This window comes from Arvicanthis niloticus, chromosome 9, assembly GCF_011762505.2.
Source record: "Arvicanthis niloticus isolate mArvNil1 chromosome 9, mArvNil1.pat.X, whole genome shotgun sequence".
Taxonomy (NCBI): domain Eukaryota; kingdom Metazoa; phylum Chordata; class Mammalia; order Rodentia; family Muridae; genus Arvicanthis; species Arvicanthis niloticus.
In genome coordinates this window covers 60,377,842-60,397,633 of record NC_047666.1, presented here as the reverse complement: position 1 = coordinate 60,397,633, position 19,792 = coordinate 60,377,842, and the positions used below count along the sequence as shown (strand labels likewise).

At 41.9% G+C, this 19,792-nt stretch overlaps 1 protein-coding gene across 5 annotated transcripts in view; it reads left to right on the top strand.

Annotated features, from left to right (window-relative positions):
- Positions 1-661: 661 nt before the first annotated feature.
- Positions 662-19,792, top strand: part of Rimklb (ribosomal modification protein rimK like family member B) — a 36,442-nt gene continuing 17,311 nt past the window's right edge. The window contains exons 1-3 of one of the 5 annotated variants that reach the window (XM_076940520.1): positions 2,120-3,440; positions 3,952-4,039; positions 19,233-19,457. In XM_076940520.1, coding sequence (XP_076796635.1) covers positions 19,283-19,457 — 175 coding nt within the window. In that variant the 5' untranslated portion in view covers positions 2,120-3,440; positions 3,952-4,039; positions 19,233-19,282. Of the gene's footprint in view, positions 828-847; positions 1,088-1,297; positions 1,358-2,119; positions 3,441-3,933; positions 4,040-19,232; positions 19,458-19,792 lie in introns of those variants that run through there. The other 4 variants (XM_076940521.1, XM_034512190.1, XM_076940523.1 and 1 more) reach the window with 4 other exon arrangements.

Sequence of the window (19,792 nt, the reverse complement as noted above, 5' to 3'; positions counted from 1 at the left end):
GCTTATTTTCTTTTGTGGCATAGGGTCGGTCGCCTGTGATCCTCCTGCCTCAGCCTCCCTTAGCGTGTCAAGCTCGGCGGAGACTGCAGTAATCGCGCCTTTCCTCACAGAGAGGTATTGTCTCCCGTGCGTTCGCAGATCGGGACTATTACAGTTACCATCATCTTTGTCCCCCAAATCTCTGCCTTGTGGTGAGGGCGGACGCCAGGGAAGGAGGGCTGCTAGCCCCACTGCGGGCGGCACGAGTCACCCCCGGCCAGACCTCGCGCGGGAGGCTCGGAGGGGTCGGCGGGCATCAAAGCGCTCACGGCCGCAGCCCAAGGAGGGGCTGCGCCGGCGGGAGGGCGCACAACGGCAGGGCCTACTCTCGCGGTGCCGAGCGGAACAAACCTCGCCCCCCACCCGTTTTCTCCGGCTCCGAGAGGACGGTTTGGCAGGGGGGCGGGGGGCGAGGCGCGTCCTTGGAGCGCCCGCGTGCCTCCCCTCGCGGGCGCGCGCCCCGTGGCTTCCCCTCCGGCCGCGGGGCGGTCTCCTCGCAGGTGTCAGTCGGCCGAGCGCGCTCGCGGCCCCGCCCCCCGCCGCCCCCCGCCGCCCCCCGCCCGCGAGTGCGGCGCTTGGGGGCGGGGCCGCGCGGGTCCTCAGCTCGGGCGGGGGGCGCGCGGCGCCTCGGTCTGGGGGACGCGGGGCGGCCTCGCCGGCGTCGTGCGCTGTGTGTGTGTGTGTGTGTGTGTGTGTGTGTGAGTGAGTGAGCGGGGTCTCGCGCGCGCGCGCGCGCGCGGCCGAGCGACAGGCGAGTGAGGGAGCGAGCGGCGGCCGGGCGTGAGCGAGTGTGTAGGAACGGGAGTGCGGGCTTGGGGGGGGGAGGGAGGGAGGGAGGGAGGGAGAGGCCGGCCGACCGACCGCGAGGCTGTGAGAAAGTGGGCGAGTGGGTGAGGACGCGCGGCCTGGCTGCGGGAGCCGGCGGCGAGGAGAAAGGAGGCGGCTCCCGGCATCCCGCCCCCTCCCCCTCCTCAGCGGACTTCCCGCGGCCCGCGCTTGCTCCTAGGCGGCGGCCGGCCGGGCAGGCGAGGGAGGAGCCGGCGGCCAGGTGAGCGGCAGGCCGCCCGCGGCGGCGGCGGCGACGGCGGGGGAGTGGGCCGGGGGCGCGCCCTCGAGCCGGAGGCTTCTGCCGCGGACCTGGAGCCGAGCTCGGCGGCGGGAGCGGACGCGGCGCTGTGCGGGGGCGGGCGCCGGAGGCCGGTGGTCCCTGGGTACCACAGTCGGCGGAAGCTGAGAGTCGGCTGCGTGCGGGAGGGGGCGTGAGGCGGCGATCGCGGCGTGACATTAGTCTGGTTTCCCGTGGCGCCGAGGGGGTGTGGTAAGCCTGGGAATGCTGCTTAGAGTCAAACCTGCCGGCTGCACGGCTGTCCTCAGGGGTGTGGTTGTCGCCACTGTCCTTGTTTCCTCTGAAGAATTTGATGTGACCGAGGCAGGAGGATGCTGCGAGCCTCACCCTGCTGTTACTACGTCCCTCCACCCCCACCCCCTCACCCCCGCCAGGAGTAAAATTTAGAGTAGCGATCGGCTATTTCCATTTTTTTTTTTTTTTTTTTTTTTTTTTATTTTACAACCTTTGGAACAAGAAGGAAGGAGGTTACCAAATAATTGAATGTTTGACTAGAGTAGACCACCCCCCCCACATACACACACATCCAGATAGAGAACAACTTCAGTCCTATTAATGTTTCTTATCCCAGGTTTGTAATCCCTGTATTCTGTGTACTCTGTGTGACGGAGTGTTAATCAATGAGGTTTTTATTCTAACCGAGTTGTATGTACCTTGAATGTAAATTCTTTCAATGTTATTTTCCCAACAATTGCCTACAGTTTTCCCAGTGTCTCTGAAGTTGGGTTAAGTTCCAAATCGAGGTGGAAAGTATATCAGTTGAATATGGAGGGTTTTTTGTTGCTTGGCTTTTTTTCTTTTTGGACATTCTTAAATCATTAACCATAACCATGAAGATTTAAATACCATTTAAATCTGTTCTTCATAACGGGTACGTTATTTCTTCTGTTGTTTTAAAACAACTGACTTTTTTTTTTTTTTTTTTAAGATGCTTGGAAGAAAACAAGGAAATTTCAGTCATGGAGATTGGAGTAGTTAAACCAAACCATTGTTGATCTTTCCTAGTAGTTCCTTGTGTAGTTGCTTCTTAGTTGTTAGTTTGGCAAACTTTATTTCCATCTCCCTGTTTCCTTCTGTTTGTTGGTAGTTTCTTTAGGTACTGGAGTCCATGTGTTAGGGAGCCTATGTGTTTTGTCCGATTCTGACAAAACAGCTAAGAGCTGGTCCAGCCTTGTAGCCCTCCACCCAGTCAAGAACCACTGCCTGGGCCCCCTTCCTTTCCAAATCGAGTAAGGATCACGGTACCTACATTAGCCTGTTGCCTGTTGCCTACCAGCTACCATCTGGCTTCTGTTAGTTTATACTGGACAGTTTTATGGGAAAAAGAATTTGAGTCCCTATTGAATATACACTTCAGTAGTTGCATGGGGATTGGAGTGACAATACAAAGTCATCTTCCCCTGCCCCCCATTTCCTCTTTGGCCATTGAACTGCTGGGCCCTGAACATTGAGGCAGGGACTAAGGACAAGGAACAGGTTCTTCACTCAGAAGCAGGAGTAGCTTTTCTCACAGCACATAAACTAAGAGAAAAGTGGGTGGAGGAAAAACTGTGAAGAGTGAGAAAAAACAGGATGGGTTTTATAGTAGGTCGCTGTGAGCACGTTAACGTGGATTCCTAGTGAGACTTGGGGCAGAGGAGTTCACAGTATTCTATAATCTCAAATCATAAACAGTCAAAACTGTGAGGGAGAAAATGTTAGCTGTGCTGACATACAGTTGTTCCAAGAGAAGCTGAGTAAGGTTAAGTACCGAGTTTAGAGAAACTGTCTTCTCTTGGAATTTTCTTGCTTGTCATATTAAGATTGTTGAGAAATAATATGGAACCTCCAAAATATCTGTACATAATATATATATATATTTTAGATCCATGTGCTATATGTATTTGTGCAGTTTAGGTTTGTAGAGAGAACTTTCTGGCTTCATAGTAACAAGTGCCAGGCTGTTGTTTTTAATGTTTTCCAGTATTTTCCCTTTCTCCAAATTGCCTTGGACATAAAAGCTATAATCTAGTTACCCCTATTCCCTCTGAGGCTGGAGTGCATGGAACCCCCATGTATGTGCTCTCTCCTTTTTACTAAAGTTTTGTTTTTGTTCTTCCAACTTTAACTGTTAAAACTTTCAGGATCAGAGAGGTGATAATGGACAGTGACATCAGGTTGTCACGACAACCCTGGCTTCACTCATTGTGTGGAACAGGCTGCATTTGAATAAAGAATTGCTATGCCAGCTACTCTCTCTGCCCTTCCAGTGCTAAAGATGTACCTGGTGCTTTGTGTACGTCAGTCAGACTATCACTGCTGCTCCCCTTCATTATGAAACATTGGGAAAATAAAGAAGGAACATTGGCAATTTAACTACCAACGTTTTATTAAGATGACCTGACATGAAGCAAGTTAAGGGAAGGATTTAATTTGGCTTATAGTTCTAGGGCAGTGGTTCTCCACCTTACTAATACTGGAACCCGTTAATAAAGTTCCTCATGTTGTGGTGACCCCTCCAACCATAAAATCATTTCATTGTTACTTCATAACTGCAGTTCTGCTACTGTTGTGAATCGCAATGTAAATATCTGTTGTAACTCCTAAAGTGATCACAACCCATAGCTTGAGAACCACTGCTCTAGGGGATACAGTCCTTCATGGTGGGGAGGCAAGGAGACTGTGTGTGTGTGTGGGAGGGGGGACGGAGGTGTGGTCAGGAAGCAGTATGCGATGAGTGCTGGTAGCTTACTTTGTTCTTTTGACTCAAATCACCTACAGAAAACACTCATGTTGTCTGTATTCAGGGTAGTCCTTCCTGTTCAGATGAACCTTTTTGGGACATCCTCATTGATGAATTTCCAAAGTGACAATGAAGAATAACCATCAAAGATGGTTAGTTACATTTAAATTTTATGGGACACACATTTATCTGGTATTTAATTTGTGTTTGACACAGCTAACTCAAAACACTTCTTTTCAGTTTTATCTGTTTATGTTGTGTGGGGTGCAGCAAGTGTGTGTGGGTGCTCTCGGAGACCTGAAGAGGGTGTCAGAACTGGAGCTGGAGTTACAGGTAGTTCTGATCCACTTCCCACATGAACACTGGGATCCAAACTCTGGTCTTGTCAAGAACAACAAGCACCCCAACTCATAGCCAGCTCTTAGTCTTATCCTTTGTCAGTCTGATATACACTGTGTTTTGTGTCAACCATTGGGGCTAACAGCAGAGAGTAAAACAGACGTGATTCTGTCTTCAGAGTTTGCAGTCCAGTTTCATTGATCACAGTACTAGTTGTTTTTTTTTGTTTGTTTTTGTTTGTTTTTGTTTTTTTTCGAGACAGGGTTTCTCTGTGTAGCCCTGGCTGTCCTGGAATTCACTCTGTAGACCAGGCTGTCCTCAAACTCAGAGATCACCCTGCCTCTGCCACCACAACCCAGCTGATGTACCAACTCATGGTACTTTTTACTCTTCCAGATTTCCCAGCAATGTCTATAAAGTATCAAATTCTCATATACCAACTCAGTTGATAAGCTAGTAAACAGCCTTATGTTTATGTGCTGGATTAATTTTATACCCTTTCCCACAAAATGTCAGTATGTCATGAATTATGACAAAAATTTAAAAATGTACTCATCACCTAAATGGTTCTGTACCTTTAACATCCTTCTGATACTACTTAGCTGGTTCATGCTCTTAATACTTAGACATAAAGTCTGAAACAAAAACATAAAATTGCTTTGTAATATAAGGCCACTTGTCTCATACTGCTTTGCTCTCCTATTTTGGGTAGTGTTTCAGTTTTTGTATTTTATCAGAAAACTACATTTTGGAATCTTAGGTAAATTTTCCCAACAGTACTCATACTGTTGGGCTCCAGTAAGTGAGTAGCTTTCAGATTCCTTTATCAAAGCCAGGAATGTCTGGGAAGGAAATTTGGGGAGGTTTGGCATTTTGACTTAAATGTGAGGAACTTTGAGCTACTCAAACTTTTTTTTAAACTTTGTACCATCTTGTAGAGATACTTTGTAACAATCTTATTAAGTAAACAGGATTTTTTGTTTTGATTTTAGAGTTCATTTATAGTTGGCTGTAGATGATAGACCAAAGGCTGATAATTTAATAACTAAAGATTCATACAGTTTAAGTAAAGGGTAATGTTTTTCTGATTAGTGTTAGAAGTATGTAAAACCTTGCAATTCACTTAGGGTTTTTATTTTTTTTCCTAATTTTCATGTATTACAATAAGCACCGCCATTTTCACTAACTTAGAAGTATCTATTTTCAAGATCTTACCTGCAAAACTGTACTTCTGTTCATTTGATGAAAATCTCTCATAATTTAGCCCTATAATTACCATTCTATATTTTATCTCATGATTTTAACTAGTATAGGTACTTCATCCAAGTAAAACCAAACTTTGTTTTACTGTAATTGTCATATTTGATTTAACATGTCCTCAGTGTTCATTCAACTTGAAGCATTTATCAAAGTTTCTTTCTTTTTTTTAAAGAATTATTTATGTATATGAGTACACCGTAGCTGTCAGACACAGCAGAAGAGAGCATCAGATCCCATTACAAATGGTTGTGAGCCATCATGTGGTTGCTGGGAATTGAACTCAGAACTTCTGGAAGAGCAGTCAGTGCTCTTAACCTCTGAGCCATCTCTCCAGCCCCCAAAGTTTCATTTTTTATAAAGACTTAGTAAATGTTTATATTTTATTTATGAGTGTCTTACCTACATATATGTATGTGTACTGCATATGTGTGTGGTTCCCCATGGAGGCCAGAAGAGTGTGCCAGATCACCTTGAACTGGACTGAGAACTCTAGGTGCTCTTAAATACTGAGCCCCCAAATTTATTTTCTTTTAAAAACTGAACAATTTGAGCTGCTGCTGGCTGGTGCTGCTGCTGGTGTTGGCGGGTGGTGGCAGTGGTGGTGGCACACACCTTTAATCTCAGGAGACAGGCAAGCAGCTCTGAGTTTGAACCCAGCCTGATCTGCAGAGTAATTCCAGAATGGCCAGGGCTGTGAGTGTCGGTGTACAGAGACCTATTTGGAGTCTGGCTTTAATTTTTGAGTTGGGATCTTTGTAGCCTAACCTGGCCTCAAACTCATTTCTTCCCCTTTCGATGGGAATCCAGGTGTGTTGTCAGTTACCATACACAGTGCTTCACTATAATTTTGGCTTGCATTTCCCTTAGTGATGTCAAACTTACGGTATTTAAAAAACGATTTACTTAAGTTTATGTGTTTATGCACAGGCTGTAGGTCTGAAAACAACTTTTGGTTGGCACTCTTTCCATCCTGGGCTGCAGGGCAGGAAGTTGAATCATCAGATGGCAAGTGGTTTCACTTGCCAAGCCTTTTGCTGGCCCACTCAGTGACAGGTTTTGGGGTGGGTTTTTTTTGTTTTGTTTTTGGTTTTTTTGTCTTTGTACATGCTAGCACTATGTCTAGTTCTTTGTGTTTAGTTTGATATCAGGTATAAGATATTAGATACTGAAATTCTGATGTGACTTAGTTAATTGAATCCTTTATTCTAGCCACTTGGTTTTTTTGTTTGTTTGTTGTTTTGTTTTATTTGGTGGTGTGATTAATTTTGGGGATACAATAGTTTGCTCTTTTTATTCTAGTAGAATTTTGTTTTTGATTCTCTTTTTTGAGAGAGGGTCTCTATATAGCCCTGGGTGTCTTGGAATTCACTGTGTAGACCAGGCTGGTCTCAAGCTCTGCTGGGATTAAAGGTATGAGGCACCACACTGAGGTTTAGTAGTATTTTTTGTTTGAATATAGGAATGCTTAGATGCCATGCAAAATAAAATGCCAACATAAAGAAAAACAGTGGTCTTGTTGCTGACGTGTAGCACAAATGGCCAAGGAGATAACTTTCTGTAATGTTGGACATGGGCAGTGTAAAACAGGAAAGTTACAGTGGCCTGTAACAAGAATTCCCGGATACCATTGTTGGCGAGATAAGAGTATATTTATTTCTTATAAGGTCCTAGAGTACTGGTTCTCAACCTTCCTAAAGCTGCAATCCTTTAATATTTTAATCCTTTAATACTTTATGTTGGTAACCCCAACCATAAAATTTATTTTTGTTGCTACTTCATAACTGTAATTTTGCTACAGTTATTAGAATTTAAATCCGTGTTTTCTGGTGATCTTAGGTGACCCCTGTGAGAGGCTCTTTGAACTCACAAAGGGAGCATGACCTACAGGTTGAGATCTACTTTCCTAGAGGCTCCTGGGCCCTGGCTTTACACAGCTGTCAGGGTCAAGCTCTGACACAGCTGTGGTTTGTCAGGGTTGACCTCTCCTTCAGTGGACTGCCTGTACTATTGTCACAGTGCCCATATTCTGATTGCATGGTGGAGGAAGGGCTAGAGGATGAATATGTGCTAGAAGGATGACTTAGAGAAGTTACAGTACTACTTCAACTCGTTCAACCAAGAATTCAGCCAGAGTAGTACTAAATCTAGCTTCAAGAAAGCCTACAGAGTATATAGCCTTTTGTTTACATGGCAGTCTGACCCTTTAGATCTGTCTGCTAAACAACCTTACTGTCAGGTGAAGTCAGTACTATGTCAGAGAAATGGTTTTGTTGATTAAATTGTAAACTAGCATTATATTTGGTATATATAACCATTTTTTTGGTATAGAACCCCAAGTGAGTTTTTCCTTCATCCAATTCTCTCTCTCTCTCTCTTTCTCTCTCTCCTTCCTTCCTTCCCCCTCCCTTCCTTCTTTCCTTCCTTTTTTAAAGATTTATTTTATGTATGTGAGTACTCTGTCACTGTCTTCAGACACACCAGAAGAGGGTATCAGATCACCATTACAGATGGTTATGAGGCACCATGTGGTTGCTGGGAGTTGAACTTAGGACCTCTGGAAGAGCAGTCAGTGCTCTTAACCACTGAGCCATCTCTCTAGTCCCCAAATTTTCATTGATAGAATTTTTGTGTATAGTAAAATGTGAAGAGAAATCTGGTTTTTAGGGAGGGGGTGTAAGGGAAGAATAGGGACAATAGAGGGTGGAAGAATGATCAGGAAGGAGCAGTTTGCTGAATGCACTTTCAAAAATGCTGAAACCAGAAAACCTTTATTCCTGGCTTTATTGTAGCATCTTGGATAGGTTCTTGTAGTAATACATGCCCTTCTTTTTTTCATCTGTATCATATGTAGCATAAATGAGTTAATGTCTGGAAAATGCTTTGTGAACAACTGTAAGTGAAAGTTTTTTTTTCATCCTTTTACCTACATCCATGTTTCACATCTGTCTTGATCTTGTACAAAAAGAGCAGGTACTTGTCTGTGTTTACAAGTGTTGCTTTTGCCACATCTCAGTTGCCTTTTGTGGTTTTTCTATATGGTAAAACTTTTTTTTTTTTGTCTTTTGCTTGAGGAACCATGTTGAATTTGGGTAGGAAAATGGTCATATAAAATAAGATAAATACTTTTTTTAGTGTCATGAGAAGAGATATCTTTTAGATAAAGGGCATGAATGGACAGGACATGAAAAATTTGAGGGTTTTGTTTAGTCTGTTTTTGTGATGACGTATACTTATATCAGGAGACAGTGGTGATAAGATTCCTGTCACTGCTAAAGTCCTTTTAAATATTGTCTGTCTGCCTTGAAGTGTATGAGGTTGAGTTGTCACTCAGGACTTGGAAGCTGTGATCCTAGAAGTGAGGATATGTATGAATTCCCTAAGTTGGAGGATGTGATAATTTGTTGGTGACCATTTGCAGGTGGAGGGGATGACTGAGTATGGTGTGATGGTTTGAGAGATTTTTCTTCCTACACAGCTTTAGCTACTTTATTAAGAATTACAAAGAAGGCTGGTGGCACACCTTTAATCTCAGCATTCAGGGAGGCAGAGTGTTTTCTATTAATATTTTCTATTTCATCTCTATACTATTAAGTCCCCTTTTCTTTTCAACAGAGATTTAGATCTGCGTTTGGGAGGTGGGGCTGGAGATTGTACCCAACACCTGTGTCAGGTTAGGTGCAATGGAAATACTTGACCATTGGAAATACATACCCAAAGTTATGTCTGTGATACATGATCAGTCTAATTTTATGTGAATTCTAAATTGTATTTTCTCTGGGTTGGAAGGATTTGTAGACATTAGGATCTGTTGAATTAGGGAGAAAAGCTTGATTTGACTACATCTGAAGTGTAAAAGATAAAATTGTATTATCAAGTAAATTACTAGGCACATGGTGTGATTAGGACAGACTCTTGACACTGAGGGCCGTAAACTCTCTGGAGATCTGCTGCAAAGGTATTTTTGATGGGGTGGGGAGTCTCCATCTCTCTCTTCCTAGTGTGCTGGACTTTCAACCCATGCCCTTTATCACCTGGCTCTGTCTTTAGCTCTTTTAATGAAGTTTCTTAATCTGTGATAACTATTATACTACTGATGGATGAGTTGAAATAGTATGTGCAAAAACATTCCTTAGGAGCTGAAGAGCGACAATACCAAACAACCAGAGCTCCCAGGGTCTATGCCGCCAGCCTGGGAACACGCATGGAGGGACCCATGGCTCCAGCAGTATATGCAGTGGAGGAGAAGGCGGATGCCCCAGGGTGGGGGAATTTGAGGTTGGGGGGGAGTGGGTGGATGGGTGGGGGCACACCCTCATAGAAGCAGCGGGAAGAGGGACGGGATAGGGATTTTCTGGGGTGGGGGAAATGGAGAAAGGGAATAAATATCTGAAATGCAAATAAGTAGACTATCCAGTATATATATTGACTATTCAATATATAATTTTTATCTTTTATACTTCAGATATAATCAAAACAACAACAACAAATATTCCTTAGAGCTGGAGATAGGTTAAGTTGTTTGGTGTTTGATTAGCAGAAAGCTAAAGTTCATCCCCAGAACCTGATAATCAAATGCATTTAATTATTGTATGCCAAGCCTGAAATGGGAAGGGGAGACAGTCAAACCAGGTGTTAGAGGCATCCTTGGTGTCCGATACATGCTGCTTGTAGTGTGAGTATGGAAGTTGGGACAACTTGGAGTTTTTCCTTTCACTCAGGGTTCCTGGATCCAGCTCAGGTTGGGGATTGAGTTCAGGTTGTCAGACTGAGGCTTGTACTGCATTTTTACCTGCTGAGCTGTTGCTTCTGGCCCCATTTGTTTTTGTTTTGTTTTTTATTTTAGTCTGGGTGTTTACTGTGGTAGCTCAGGCTGTCCTGTGTAATTCTGTTGGCCTTGAAGGACTAAAGGTGTAAGACTTGCTACACTGGCATGAGAAATTCTTATAATAGCCACTTCAAAACACAATTAACATGAAAACACTGTGTGCTGTATGGCTTATCTGTCTGTGTGCTTGTCTGTATGTTTATATGAAATCTAGGTATCTTCCTTTTGTTTTTTACCTTTGTGCGTGCGTGTGCATTCGGGTAATCTCTCCTCCAAGTATCTAGGCTAGCTGGCCATTATCTGCCCATCAGTTCCTTCTGGTACTGGGTTTATAGACTGCTATACCCAGCTTTTATAAGGGTACTAGGGATCTGAACTCAGATACTTGTGCTTGCAGAGCAAACACCTTTACCACAGAGCCATTTCCCTTGGCTTCCCCCACTTATTTATTGACTTTTCAGATAGGGTCTCATTGTCCGAGTTTGACCTCAGGCTTCATGTAGCCTCAGGATAACCTTGAACTTTGTGCTTCCACATCCTGAGCCCCTGGACTACAGGTGTGCACCTGGTTTATGGGTAGATGGAGTTTGAACCTAGGGACATGCTGGGTAAGCATTCAAAGCTGAGCTATATCTCTTGTCCAAATTTTTTTTCTTAGTTTTTTAGATTAGATTATAGGCCAGAGACACTCAGTTAGCAAAAGTATTTGCCACCGAGTGGGACAGCCTGAGCTCAACCTCTGGGTCTTACATGGTGGAAGGAGAGGCTAACTTTTCAGTTACTTATTTGCTTTACATCCTAATAGAAGTTTTCCCCTCACTCCTCGAGAACCTACTTCTAAAAGTTGTCCTCTGACCACCACATGGGCCCATGACACATATACTTACTTACACACCTTACATAAATAGAACTGAAGGAAGAACCAAGCAGTCCAAAGTAATGGGCTTCATATGGCATTTAAGAAATCTTTTATCATTGTTGTTTGTTATTTGTGTATTGATGTTTTGTCTGTACTTACATCTGTGCGAAGGTGCCAGATTCTGAACTGGAGTTATAGTTAGGAGCTGTTGTGTGGGTGCTGGGAATTGAACCCAGGTCCTCTGAAAGAGTGCTCTTACCCACTGAGCCATCTCTCTAGACCCTCAAGACATTTTATACAGAATTTGGCCAAATTGTCCCTACTACTCACTTCCCCTGTTATGTGCCTTTCTCCTTAGCCCCACCTCCTCCTATCTCACACACATTTATTGCCCTCCCTTCCCTTAAGATTTCCTCTTCCCCTATCATGGTCTTTATAGTTTTATGACTCCTCCCATATGTACACACATATAAAAATTAAAACCTAGGATGTGCATATGAGAGAACAATATTTGTCTTTTTTTTTAAATCTGGGTTTGTTTTATATAATAGTCTAATTTCCAGCTCTTTTTTTTCTATAAATGCCGTTTTTCTTTAAAACTGAATAAAATTCTATTGTGTGTCTGTGTGTGTGTGTTGTCACATTTCATTATCTATTCATCTTGACTAGTTCCACTTAGCTCTTGTGAATAGTATAGTTATAAGCATGGATATGCAGATGCCTCTGGCATGAGTTCTTTAGTTACTTACCCAGAAGTGGTATAGGCTAGGTCATGTAGTGCAATTTTTTTGTTTTCTTTCTTGTTTGTTTTTGAAAATCTCCATACTAATTTTAGCAATTGCTGTACAGAAGCAAATAGCCGTTTCTCTTTATCAGCATTATTTGTTGTTTCTTTACTTGATAACCTCCTGACTGAGGAGGTAAAATCATTGTATTTCCCAACGACTCACAATATATTGGCCATTTTTGTTTCTTTTTGAGGATTGTCCTCAGTTCCTCTTTTTTCTCCTCCTTTGTTTGAGACAGGGTCTCTCATTAGCTTATTTATTGTTTGTAATGTTTTTAAAAAATATTTGTAATATATGTATAAGTGTCTGCCTGTATAGATATTACACCATACGTATCTGGATGCTGGCAGAAGGCATCAGATCAGAATTATGAGTGGTTATGAGCCACCATGTGGGTAGTGGGAACTTAACCCATGACCTCTGCAAGAACAGTGCATGTTGAGCTATCTCCTCTTTTTAAATTGTATTGGTTCCTTGTGAATTTCACATCATGCAGCCCAATCCCACTCATCCCCACCCCATACCGGCCCTCTACCCTTGCAACCCACCACACAACAAACAAAAGTTGTGAAAAAAAATCTCATTGTGGAACCTGTAGTGTGTCAGTGTGTCCCACGGTGTTCCCTTTTATCCACATCAGTTTGCTTGCAAATATTCATTTCGATGAGTCTTTGGTCTGACTTCTACTCTATCAATACTGGAATCTCCTGTCAGATCCTGTTGTTGCCCTTTGTCATGGAGATCCTGTAGTTTTGGATCTGTAGGCCTGGCCCCTTCATGCACTCCAGTAGTTCATCTATGGGTTAGATGTTGGGAGTGGGCTAGCTCAAATCCCTGGATCTGGGCCTAAGAGGTATTTGAGATGGTCAGCCTGCTGGCTCTCACACTTAAATACTCTTGGGCAGGCTCACCATAATCAGGGCCATCTATTCCCTGCTGCCCAGGTGAGGTGCAGGACCCAGCTGAGCCATGTCTTTAGCTCTGTGTGTGTGTGTGTGTGTGTGTGTGTGTGTGTGTGTGTGTGTGTGTGTTTTAAACAAACGTTAGCAGTTCTTATAGTCTAGGTAACAATCATCTGAGGTATAATTGACAAAGACTTTCTTCCATTCTGTAGGGCTGTCTTCACTTTAAATGTTTCCTTTGCTGGTACTGCATTTTAATTTCCATATAATTCTGTTTGTGCAACTTGTTCTATTGGAATCCTTGGAAAGTTGTATCTTAAGCCTATTTTGAAGTTTTCCCTACATATAAAAATGATTATTAGAGCACTGGAAGATAGATCCTAATTTATAGGAACTTGAACCTGCTGGACAGGTGGCTGCTGACTTGTATCACCAGCCCTGTATTTTTATTTTATTTTATTTTTTAATGATTTCTGTCCTGAGGACTGAGTCCCTAGATTCACTAGATAGAACTTGCAGACACAGAGAGCTAAGTATATTAAAGAACTTCTGCATACCATCTGATGTTAGACCATCTGATTTATATAACAAGTATAGGAGCCTGGTATGGTGCCACATACCTTTAATCCCAGCCAGGTTCACATAGCAGGGTTCAGGCCCGTCAGGCTTACATGGTATGACCTTGTTTCAAAAAGCAATCAGCAGCAAAAAAACATGGTTGGCATGATAGATTAGCAGGTAAAGGTGCTTGCTGCCAAGTCTAGCAACCTGAGTTTGATCCTCAGAACCCACATGGTGGAGAGAACTGACTAGGTTAAGTTGTCCTTTAACCTCTGTATTAGTGCCCTGTCATAGAAGTATCCTTCCCAATAAATGATCTCCCCAGAAGATAATATGATAGTGCTAGAGTACAGGTGTAGTAGTAGACAGGGCCTCGTTAGTATAGTAGCGACTGCTAGAGGAAGGAAGAAAAAGGGCAAACAGCTATATCAGGTCTAAGTGTAGACTTTCAAGTAACAGGAAATACAGAGAATAGACCGGCAATGAGGTGGTGCAAAGGGGAGAGGTATTTTATAGTACCCTGGGTGTATGATGAGTGAAGAGACCAGTGAAATTGAGATAATACAGAAATAAAACATTGTGTGTTTATGTGCCTTTTCAGAAGTAGCAACGAAGGCAAAAAAGAAGCAAAAAATACATTTCTAAATTGAGTACCACTATTAGGATATATATCAGCCACCGGGCGGTGGTGGCGCACGCCTTTAATCCCAGCACTTGGGAGGCAGAGGCAGGCAGATTTCTGAGTTTGAGGCCAGCCTGGTCTACAGAGTGAGTTCCAGGACAGCCAGGGCTACACAGAGAAACCCTGTCTTGAAAAAAACAAAAACAAAACAAAACAAAACAAAAAACCAGATATTTATCAGCTGCTGTTGGCCAGAAATACAGAGTAGATGTATGAATGGATGAGTTACATAATTGTGAGGCTAATAAATCTAAATCTGTCAAGCTAGCTAACAGTTCATAAACACACGAGTTGGAAATTGCTGCCTTGAAGCACACTAATCAGCTTAACGGGCGTTGGGAATTTTGACTTTTTCCTGTGAGACCTGAGACTTGGCAGAGTTTTGTATTTGAGCAGGGTCTTCAGTTGATTGGACAATGGAGGCATTACACATCATACTTAAACTCAGTAGATTGTAGCTCTTGATTTCTTCTACAAAATACCTTGAACATACAGACCAGTATATGATCCAACAGATGGGCACTGTAGCCTCGCTAAACTGGTCTAAAAAGTTTAATGATCATGTGGGGGGGATATAGGTGCTAAAGCAGATGTGAATTGTAAGCTCAGTGAGGCAAGAGAGGATGGCATTTAGTTAGGGAAACCAGTGACTTCGTCTCAGTGTGATTTGAAATTTAGTGATGAGCTCATAATTGTAACAAGATACTTAGGTCCATGTTTCAACAATAGCTGAAATCTGGGTGAAAATAGCATTTCTAGGTAGTAGAAAGTGGGTTTTGAATGAAACCCTGAGGTTTATGAGCAGGAGAGCTGTGAGGGACAAAGGAGCCTTGTAGGCGTGCCTAAAAATCAGCAGATAGGTTATCAGTTTCTACAAATCCAACTCCTGTCCATTTCAACACAACCTGTAGCCATTTCTAGATTGTTTAAATGGTATTAGAATTTATTACACATTTTAATATACAAATTCTGTTCCATATTAACATTGCCATTTCCCCCTCCTTGCTATTTTTTAACCACATACTCAGAAAGGAGAGAGAGAGAGAGAGAGAGAGAATCAATTTTTCATTTACTTTTATTTTTCGATGTTATGCATCATTCTGCAGTGGATAGTTATAGCTCATTGAAAATGCTAAGTATTCATAAAGTTCAAGGATTTTGAATTTTGAGAATATTTTTATTAAGGAAATTGGAAATAGGAACTAGAATGCTTTCAAAATTATTTGAAAGGTGAAAAAAGTAACCGTTTTTAGCTTTACTGTAGTATGGAAATTAGAAATTTGAGAAAATAAAGTCATAGTTTAAAGAATGTATAGCTGGGTATGGTGACATTTGACATTTCCAGCACTGCTAGTGGGGGTGGGAGCAGGGTTGGGGTACATTAAGATCAAGGCCAGTTTGAGCTACATTTTGAGACTCTTTTATAAAAATGATCTAAGAAGTCTTAAACACTGAAAACAACTTTTCCTATTATTAAAAGAACTTCATTTTTGAGCCTTGTGTGCTTTTTTTTTTTTCTTCTTCTTTTTGGGTTTTTGAGACAGGGTTTCTCTGTGTATCTCTGGCTGTCCTAGAACTCACTCTGTATACAAGGCTGGCCTTGAACTCAGAAATCCGCCTGCCTCTGCCTCCCAAGTGCTGGGAGTGCGCCACCACTGCCCGGCATTGAACTCAGGACCTGTAAGAGCAGAGGGTGTTGTTAACCACTGAGTCATCTCTCCAGCCCCCTTGTTTGCTTCATTGGCATACTAATGCTGAACTTTGCAAAGGAAAAATTGTCAAACATGTAGATGACTCAGTCATTCAGAGCACTTGCTACTCTTGCAGATGACCCAGGTTTGATTTCCATCTCCCACATGGTAGCTCACAATATCTATAATTTCATTTCCAGGTTGTTTGCTTCTTAACCTCCATAGGCACCAGGTATCAACCTGGTGTAAATAATAAACAGGCAGATAGACACTCATACACATTAAATCAAAACCTACTTCTCACTAGAATTTATAATTCAATATTTATACATTGCTTTCCTTGATAATTTGGAAGAAATAAAAAGGGCTAGGATTACTTGACCTGATTTTACAATATAGGAGGAAGTGAGCAGGCTGTGGTGGTGCACACTCATACTCACAGTATTGCACACTCAAAAATCACAGTATTGCACACTCATACAGCATTTTGGAGATAGAGCTGGAAGGATTGCTAATTGAAGTCTGGCCTGGTCTATTTAGTGAGATTCTGTTAAAAAGGGACTGGGAGGGGGTGGTGGCAACACTACTATATTCCTGTAGACATTTGCTAACATTCTGTTTACCTTATACCTGTAGGAAAAGTAACCATTTCATTTTACACGGGGGATCTCTTAATTTAAGATAGTAAATACTAGGGCCAGTGAGATGGCTTTAGCAGGTAAAGACATCTGTCATAAGACAGTAAATCTTCCAAATACTCCATGTGCATGGCATCATAGTCTTGAGCATGTAAGATAGAAATTGGCCTTTCCTTGCCTAGGACCCAAGATGGGCTATAGGACTTGGAAATCAGGCACTAGTCACCTCTAGCTGTATAACTGTCCAGGAATGTTGTATTGTATACCCTCCACAAGTACACCTATTGCTCTTCTGGTCAGAGAGCTGAGCATGCATCATCCCAGTGGTGCCAGATACTTGTCTCAAAAACAAAAACCAAAAAAAAAAAAAAAAAAAAAAAAAAAAAAAACCCCACAAAAAAACGCCACCTACAAAAATCCCCTTCTGTTCAAGGAAAAAGGAACATAAGTTTGTAGGCTCTATAGGATATCCCATTATAGGAAAAATAACATTTTTTTTTACTTCTATTATAGTTATTTTCTAATGAGATTTAAGTATCTTAAACTACACAATCATCATGATTTACATTTTTCCAAAATTGGGGATGATAGGGCATTGGCTGGATGTCTTCTTAGCTTTGAGTTAAGTTTTACTGTATGTAGCAGAGATTAGCCTCTGACTTAAAACCATTGGTTACCTTGTGATAGAAATGGCTGTGATGTAGGAGAGTTATCATCAGGAGACGTTTCAGTGGTAGGCTTAGCAAGCCAAAATACTGAGGGTCTATACTGTTGGCTTACCATGTGGGTCTGTGGAAAAAGTCCCCCTCAGGTGATATCTAGGAAAGTGGGAAGGGTCTACTGAAGGACTAGTTCTGTCTGCTGCTCAGGAAGCTGCTGATCTGCCTTGCCTTTGCTTCCTTCTAGTCTTGACCGTTGTTTCTTGGTGGTATTCCATGCCATCTGGCATGATACTTGAACAGCCATAAATCCTGCTCACCTGCTCTGCGTCAGTGGTCTCAACCAAGAATGTTGTAGTGAACATGTATAGGCTTTGTTCCTGCTCTTTGAACAGTATAAGTATTGTCATTTTAAAGTATACAAGAGAATATGTGCAGGTTATGTGGAAATGCTTCCTACTTTAAAGGCCTTGAACATCAGTATACTTTGGTGTGCTCTGGATGGGAGGGGGGAGGGATGTGAGTAGCTAGCCTCCCTCACATCCTGGATGCCGTGGGCAAGGGACAGTTCTGGGAGGTTTTTAGGGTTTTATTTTTTATTATTATTATTATTATTATTATTATTATTATTATTATTATTATTATTATTTTGGAGTGGGAGAGACAAGGTCTCATTTTGTAGAGCAGCCTGGCCTCAAGCTCACAGAGATCTGCTTATCTAAAAAAGGCTTTTAACACGTTCCCTTCTTTATCAAACTGTGAGTGATAAGCTTTGCTTTTCAGGAAGACATTTTCAACTGTTTGATTCAGACTCAGAGAAATGGCATTCTGTTGCAAAGACATCCTCATTTTTTGCACTCTAGTAAAATATGTTTCAAATACTCTATTTAAAGGGACACAAACAAAACACAGTGTAAGAAAGTGATTTCCCTGAATAGTGTCTCAAGCAGTGATGGGGATGGGTGTTTGCTTGCATTATGTGGAGCTCTCTTTGTCATTATCAAAGTCTTCTTTCTTTATTACTACCTAAGGTGCTGTTTTTTGCTTATGTAGTAATACACGTTTTTTATTGTTTGTAAGTTATTATTATTGAAAAGTTTAAATATAAAACTATAGATAAAAATAAAATAAAAAACTTAATGGGTTATGTAATGATGGGGAAGTAGGATATTGTCAACGATTTATACAATCCATTTCATACCAGGAAGGGAAGTGACTTTTTTTCTCTAACACGGGGTTTCTCTCTGGTTGTCCTAAACTCAGAGATCCACCTGTCTCTGCTTCCTGAGTGCTGGGACTACAGGTGTGCACCACCATACTCAGCTGGGAATTAGATTTTTGTTGCTAAAAATGTTTTTAGGTTCATTAAGTATATGAGCTTTCTGCATGTACAGTTTTGCAATATATGCTTGCCTGTTGCCACATGTGAAACCAAGTCACAGGAGGGTGCTGAATGGAACTGCAGTTATGCCACATGTGACACCAAGTCACAGGAGGGTGCTGAATGGAACTACAGTTATGCCACATGTAACACCAAGTCATAGGAGGGTGCTGAATGGAACTGGGGTTACAGATGACTGAGCCAGTGTATACTGCTGCCATTAAACTTAAGTTTAACCATCTTTACAGCCCATAAGAATTAGAATTTTAAGGGAAGGGTGAAACCGTAAAAATAGACAATCAGATTAAGTATAATTTGGAGACAAAATTATATAATAATAATAATAATAATATAATAATAATAATAATAATAATAATAATAATAATAATAATAATAATAATAATACAGGGAAATTGTACTGAAAGTTTGTGCTGTGTGACCTGCTGTATTGCTAGCTTCCCCGGGGGAAATGGAGAAATCTTATTTTCTGAGAAGATGTCCATATTTTTACTGGTATACCAGCAGAGAGAAGGCATTTGTTTGAAACAGGATTACTGAGGTTGGCTTTAGATTCTCTATGCAGCCATGTATGACACTAAGTTCCTGATCCTCCTATGTTTAACCTTCAAGTAGTCAGATTAGCTGGAAATACTCCTCTCCACTTGTGTGTTTAGTTAGCATAAAACTACAGAATTCATCTGTGAAATCCAAAAACCTAGATGATTTCACCAATCTCATGTGTATTTTCTTTTCCTTCTAGATAAAAGTTTACAACAAGTAATCCAGGAAAGGAAGAACAATCAGACCGAGATGTGTAGCTCAGGGGCTGGTAAGCTGTGGTTCTTGACAGATCGTCGCATCAGGGAAGACTACCCACAGAAAGAGATCTTACGAGCCTTGAAGGCCAAATGTTGTGAAGAGGAATTGGACTTCAGGGCTGTAGTGATGGATGAGGTGGTGCTGACAGTGGAGCAAGGAAATCTGGGTAAGACTGTACACACGCTCTTCTGTGGTGAATCTGTTTCTGGAGTAATGAGAACAAGTGATGTCATAATAGCCCCCATCATAAGTACTACCCCTCACATTGCAAGTCTGTTTATAGAAGATATAGGAGTTCTAACAGTTCCTAAAAGTATGAAAGAGCAGGAGGTGTCAGGAGGAGTTCAAGTCAGTAGGTGTATAGAGAGTTCTAGGACAGCAAGGGCTACACAGAGAAACTCTGTCTTTAAAAAGGCCAACAGTAAATCAATCAAAATTTATCTACAAAATTTAAATAACTTTTCTTAAGGAAAGTTCCTTTAACTAATGAGAATTATTGGT